Genomic DNA, 7,063 nt, shown 5'->3' on the forward strand with positions numbered 1-7,063 from the left:
GTGAAGTTCAAACAGCATCAGAATGAAGAAGCTCTAAAGACAAAAGTGGGTCCACCTTGATGCTCGCAACGTGTACTTAATAAAATGGCCAGTGGTTGCGAGTTAAGTATTACGTCTCTTAAATGGTAAAACATGGCTTTTTGAGTATGTGTCAGTGCAGATTATAAGCTTGGCTATTGATTAAATGTAATAGTATGCATAGCAGCTGTTGTTATAACTGACTGTAATACTGCGATGAGACAAAGGAGGAAAGATTTGCCCTGCATTGCATTAAATCGATAGAAATAGTGAATTTCTGTGCAATCTGACAATAAATTCTTGATCTTAATCAAAAATGATTCAGATATTTTCATTACTGCTGTAGCATCAATCAGGCACAAGGACAGCTTGAAACTACTAAAAGGGGGGGGGGGGAATCCCCTTTTTGTTCAAACTCTCTGTAAATCTCAGTTTGGTTCATTGTTTTAGTAACGACACTGCACACAGCAGAGTAATTCAATTGTACGTGCAGAACCTGTAGCCAGAAATGCCAGTGTCATTTTTCAGTCTACTTTAAGACGTCTCGCAGAATCAGGAATCGATCCAGTCTGTTACTTATTACATCAGTCCCTGCCTCTGCGCGCAAAAACACAGGAAGTGTCTCGTGTTATCCTGCTGGAATCGCATCAGAGAGGCTCAGCCTGAGATTCTGCTCTGATGTTAACTGTGTTAAAATAAGCTCTGGCTTTTCAGTGCTCTTGGCAGCCTTTTTAGGACTCTGTTGGTGTGTCTTTGTGTTAAAAGCTGCAATGCTGGCACTTTGGAGCATGGCTTGTACACAGTTTTTCTAGCTGGGAGTACAAAAAGGAGCATTGACACCATCTTTGCTATGGGACTGCCTCTACAAAGAAAGAATCAGAGATAGTTTTGTTCTCACTGAACAGCCAGACTGAATGTTTAAAGATCACCTCCAGGCTTCAGTGCAGATGTATAAGAATATTTATGAATGTGCAGGTTTCAAGTTTCTTCATCCTAAATCCTAGGTTTCACTTCTCTTTGTCCATTTTATTTCAGGATCACCCGTGCCCACCGTGTTCCTCATGACTTCCATGCCCGTTTCCGTGCCCAGTCTCGGACCTACGTCTACCGAATAGCGTTAGGAATCTCCCACCACTCTCTCCTTCCCCTCACAGACTGGGATCTGTGCTGGAGCCTCCGCAACACGTGAGTTATCCCAGTTTATGCACCACCCCTCCCTTTTCTCAGTCATGTCTTTTTCTTTTTCATGTGTTAGTGTGCATGCGCATGATGTCTGCCTTAAAAAAATTAATAAATAAGGGCTCAGTCTGAAGCTGAATCTGACTGTGTATATGTGTAAAAGCAGAGACACACTCTTTCTGTGTAATGGAGACTCAGACCAGAAAAATGGCACATTGAACACATGAATAGTCCACATGCACCATGCAGGAGGTGCACATTAGAGACAGCCAAACGAAGTGTTTTATCTGAGCTGATGCGCAAAATACAAACAAAGGAGGAGGAAGGAGAGGAGAGAGGATGCATAGAGTGTAAAAAGTAGGAAAGAGATTAAATGGCGTGGGCTTCGAAGCTTACACAAGGTTCTTGTAGCTGTGATTGGAAAAACTGGCCACAAAGAGAAACATTTTAGTTTGTGTTTGAGCATTTGTATCTTTTTTTCTCCTCACTTTTTTGGGGAAAAGTAGGGCAAGATAAGCTGCGGGCTTTTATACGTGCAGAACAACACCCACGCATTTCATCCTTTCTTTCCCTTCTTTTCTGCTTCTGTCCATTTTTTTCTTTCTTTTTCTCCTTCCTTCCTTCACTAACTTCTTTCTCTGGATCTTCTGCTTTGTTATCGCTCTCTCATGTTCAGCATTCATGTTGCTCTTCACACCCCTGAGCGTCTCAGCCTCAGCAGCGTCTCTCTTTTCCTCTCTTTGATGCGCCTCTCCAGCGTCATCACACTCGCTCCATTTCTCCCACTGCAATAAAAAAAAGTTACTTTTTTAAGACATTTTTTTTAAGATCATTTGAATGTTGGACTTCAGTCACCACGTTATCATTGGTCATCAGTCAGTTCTGTCTTCCTTCCATTTTACCAACTGGTCACAGCTGCCCCCCTCCCAACATAGCGAAAAGTAAGGACTTAATGATTTGTTAATTAGACCGATAAGATATTTTTTGCACATCTTCATTCATTCCTGATTCTTATGTTAAAATTTTTATTACTCAGCACACTTCTCCCTTTTCCCGCTCACTCTCTCTCCTCCCTCTCTCTTTGTCAGATCATATTTAAGCAGCAAATGAAGCGTGAGACTGGAGAGAATCTAATCACCGGCTCGCTCTGGTTCTCTGCCTTAAATGAGCTGGTCGTGGGCATGCTCTGCTCTCTCACGTGGCATTATCTTTCTGTTACATAAGTTTTCCACTAAATTATTCATGGAGTTCTGAAAAGATGTACTTCATGTGTACATTTGTGGCTGACCTCGCTGTTCAGCCAGGTCACTCTTGAGTGACGCTGCAATATCAAGAGTTAGCTTTCGAATCTTGATTCAGGAGCTCTGATGACCTCAGAATCTTCACATTTTCCCGGTTTTCAAATGCATTGTAATACTGTAAATGGTCACTTGTATAAAAAGCGTTTTTCTTTATTCTGTCTTTCATCAGAGAGCTAAACGTGGACGCTATGCACGAGGCAGCTTCCCTACTGGTTGGGACTCACGATTTCAGCAGCTTTAGGGCCGTCAACTCTGATCTGCCTTTCAAAAATCCTGTGAAGACGATGGATGTGATCAGTATACAGCAGGGAAACTCCTTTGCATATGCTCACTTCCACAGGTAGGCCACAGTATGTATTGAGACCACAATACCTACGACCAAGTTATTGTGGAATTGGATACATTATGTAAGGCAAAAAACAAGGTTTGTACAATTTTATGCAGCTTTTTAACCACAAAGTCAATGCTTGGTACAAACACCTTTACCTCTCTCAGGCAAACATCCCTGTAATTCCTTTAAGTAGTCTTCGGGAATAGTTCTCCTGGCATCTTGAAGGACATTCAAAGCTCTTCTTTGGATGTTGGTTGAATTGTGTTCTGTTCTCTGTCAAGATGATCCCACACTGCTTCAATAATGTTGAGGTCCAGGCTCTGGTCAGACTGTGTTTCATTGTGTATTTTTCTATTCAGGTACACTTTTATTGCATTGGCGGTGTGTTTGGGATAATTGTCATCCTGAGAAATGAAGCTGTCACCAGTCATTTGCTTTCCAGATGCTGTTACACGGTGGATCAAAGCCTGATGGCGCTTTTCTGCAGTCATGTTTCCATCAGTTCTGACAAATCTCCAACACTGCTGGCTGAAATGTTGACCCAAACCATGACAGAGCCTCCATTATATTTTGCAGATGGCTTTAGACACTCACTGTTGCACTTTACTTCCTCCTCCGTACATGTTGCCAACAATTTGAACAAGTAATGACAAATTTGGATTAAATTTCTGATGAGGCTTTGGTAAACAGTAGATGGATCAACTGACAGGCCAGATTCATCTCTCAGGTGCTGTGTCAGGTCTTTGCTGGATTTTGTTTTCTACTTCTTGAGGATATGACTTTCAGATTCTGTTAATCTGCTATAGATACTTTTCTTTTTTGGCACGTCCTTTCTTCTTTTCTCCTCCACATGTCCAGTTTCACAAAGGACACACTGCACACCGTGCCAAGATATGCCAATTTTTTGGCTAATTACTTTTAGGGAATCACCTGTTGGTGCAAAAATACATTACAAAGCTGATACTAGCTATGTGTTACAAACTAGTGTAGTTAGCTAAGTGTAAATAAGCAACTTAAAAAGCTAAAAATACTTACATAAAGAATAGATTTGAGAAACTTTATGGAAGATTTTACATTTTGAATACAGTTTCATGTTTTCTTGTATGGAGTTAGAAAAAACTAATGCAGTCCAGTTACGGTCAGCAAGCCAAAATGCATCTGTTAGCAGCTCTGCAGCTTTTGTAACTACTTCCAGACAAATTATGTATAACACATAACTGTAAAATATTTGCTTCTTATTACCAAAGCTCGAGCATGAGATGTGCTTCAACCACAGAACAACTGTTAATGCCCTTTGACAAACCAGTAGGTGTGGCTGTTAGATCATACAGGTAGAGTTTCTGTTTGCTAATGTGCTGTCTGTGCTTGTATGTTAAGCAGGTTTGTGTGCTTTAGACAATGAGGATCCTTCATAAGTGGATATGGAGAAAGAGGGAGATAAGAGCGAGTGGGGGCCATGTGGGCTCTGGGAGGTTACACATCTATGGGGGTTACTCTGGCTGCCAAATTCCATTTTCATGGGCATTACGGTAATTATTTGCCTTGCAAATGTAGTACACAATATGGACCCTGATGGACTGCTTCAGAGTAATATCCCCAATGCACGAGGTGCACCAGGAGGCTGTGGGAACAAGGTTTCCACAGCTGTAATATATTTCACATTATATTTGCAATTGTCTGCGGTTGCAGTTTTGCCAAACAAAACCATTTTCCCTTCTTCTACCCTCTGCAGAATTCCCATGAATGATCCAATGTGGCCCACATTGGTCTCTGTCGGGGTTTGAAAGCCTACAGCTGAGCTGTGTTTATTTTTTCATGAGGGTCACTATTCTAAGAAACGGTGATAAAATGAAAAGAAACTGACTGATGAATTATTGAGGAGTCTAAGGTTCAACTAAATTTTTGATCCTAAAACGGGGAGATGTGGTCTGTGAGGCTGACTACTTTGGTCTCCATTCAAAGTGGAAAAAAAAGGGCTTTTTTCTAACCTCCCGAAATATTTGATCTTATTTTCATGCATAAGTGAACAGAGATTTATTTTAGGGCCTTGTGTAGCCTTGACTCTGTTTTCATGTTAACATGCTAACATTTGGTAGGTGTGCATTTTAAAACAAGTCTTCACATTTTGAAATTAATATATGCAGAATTCAAACCGTGCCACAGCAGGAAGTGTGACATCCCTAATTTGTTTGTTTACCATTAGTTTAAGCCACACCAGCATCTAATCCAAACGAGAGGTGTTGCCACAATCCCATAAAATTTGGTAGGTGTACAAAAATTCATATGATTACATTAAGCACAGCTTAACAGAGCACCTAGCTGTTGTCCTGTTACAGTTATAATCATTAGCATGCTAGCGTTAAGGACAAAGCACCGTTGTTCATAAAGGACATCATAAAGCTAGCATAACGCTTACTGCTTGATTAAGTCTATTAATAAATAATAAAGTAGTTAACTGACTTATCATGTCAATGCTACCAGCTTGTCCGCCCATCTGAGCAAAATTAACAACTAAAAATTCAGACTGAGCAGAAAACCGCAGCATCACACAGTCGCTGCAGATTTCTTGACTGCACATCCGTGATGTGGATCTCCATTTCCAGCACATCCCAAAGGGTCTCTTTTGGGTTGAGATCTGGTGACTGCAGACATCATTTGAGTACACTCAACTCATTGTCAGTAAACAGGGTGAAATGATCTGAGCTTTGATGATCTAAGACGCGTACACTGTTCTGGTAGCTGCAGTGCTGAGATGGTACTAAGGGTCCCAAAGTGTACAAAGAAAATATCCCTCACACCATTACACCAATTTTATGTGGTTTGCTCCAATACCTGATTGTTGGAGTAGAAATAAAGATTCATCAGACCAGACAACATTTTTTTCCAATCTTTTCTTGTCCAGTTGTGGTTTAGCCTCTGTTTACTCTTCTTAGCTCACAGGAGGGGCACCTGGTGCGGTCTTCTGCTGCTGGAGCCCATCTGCTTCACAGTTCCACATGCTTTGTGCTCTTCTGCAAACTTTGGTTATAATGAGTGTTTCTGTGAGTTACTGTTGGCTTCCTACCAGCTTAAAGCAGCCTGGCTTTATAATAATAACACAGCGCTGCAAATGTGCAACAAGAGGCCCAGCAGTGCTTTATTCTCATCTGAAGATACTGACCTCCAAGTCCACGGGCTAAAAGCCCTGCTCTATAAATCTGTCTCTACATTTCCTACATGTCGAATGTAATCAGACAGCAAGCACTGAGTCAAATTTGCATTTGACCCAATTCTTCCCATGTGCCTGTTTCCTTAGTTCACCCTGTCCTTCCCAAAATAAGAATCAGGGAGAGGTTTTTTTTCTTCCTTTCTTTTTTCCCTTTTGAGGGCAGGGGCAAAATAATAATAATAATAATAATATTTTATGTGGCATCACACATAATCCTGTTGGGCCTAAGCTGCAGTGCCATATTTAGTGTGTGACATTTAAACAAATCTGTGCATGATGACAAACCCAGGCTTCATTTGATGCCTGGCATGAATGTCACATCAGTTATATTCACACAGGCGGGAACAGCACTGCTGCACAAGAGTGACTTAAGATGTAAAGATATGAGGCTGGATTATTTTCTTTTTTTAAAAAGTTTTTTATTTTTGATTTAATTAGTAATATTTTTTTCACTCAGAGGAATAAATGAGTAGGTGTGCTTTGGATCCACACTCTTGCTTAGTGGTTTTTATCAGACTAAATAATATTACATTACATCTGACAACCATTCACAATGTGCTTTAGACAGCAGTGCGATGTTTCAACTCCTGTGGCAACATTTAACCTTTCTTTATCCTTACACATTTTCTCCGTGATTCCATGTAGACTTCATGCCTGCTGGCCTTGGTCTCATTAATCTAACATTTCATGTGTAGTGCTTTGAATGTGGCTAAGACACAAATTGTATTTCCTTTTTCCAGAGAGATACCATCCTGGGAGCTGACTTTCACAAGTAAATCTTTTCTATATAAGCAGGTTTGTTGATAATCTTCTTCAGATTTTCTTTCAAGTTATATTTCCATTTCTGTGCGTGTGAGATTACGAGCCAGTAGCGACATCTGCTGGTGGTGACTGAAACTATATTTAGAATAAAGTAAACATTAAATCTCTTAAAGCAAGCTGTGCATGCTTCTGTGTAAAACCTCTTTATCTGGCCTTTTCCTCCAGGTGCGGAGGATGACGGGGGCAATGGTGGCAGTGGGCCAG

General features: G+C 40.8%; 1 protein-coding gene across 1 annotated transcript in view; it reads left to right on the forward strand.

Annotated features, from left to right (window-relative positions):
* The window catches only part of pusl1 (pseudouridine synthase like 1), a gene marked incomplete at its 3' end in the record, with an annotated part of 13,786 nt that extends 6,723 nt beyond the window's left edge, over positions 1-7,063 (forward strand). Inside the window, exons 4-7 of the mRNA XM_005731396.1 lie at positions 1,054-1,203; positions 2,668-2,838; positions 6,778-6,832; positions 7,025-7,063. Of these exons, the coding sequence (XP_005731453.1) occupies positions 1,054-1,203; positions 2,668-2,838; positions 6,778-6,832; positions 7,025-7,063 (415 nt within the window). The remainder of the gene's footprint in view (positions 1-1,053; positions 1,204-2,667; positions 2,839-6,777; positions 6,833-7,024) is intronic.

This window comes from Pundamilia nyererei, unplaced genomic scaffold, assembly GCF_000239375.1.
Source record: "Pundamilia nyererei isolate P.nyererei 1_Seehausen unplaced genomic scaffold, PunNye1.0 scaffold00042, whole genome shotgun sequence".
NCBI classification, from domain to species: Eukaryota; Metazoa; Chordata; class Actinopteri; order Cichliformes; family Cichlidae; genus Pundamilia; species Pundamilia nyererei.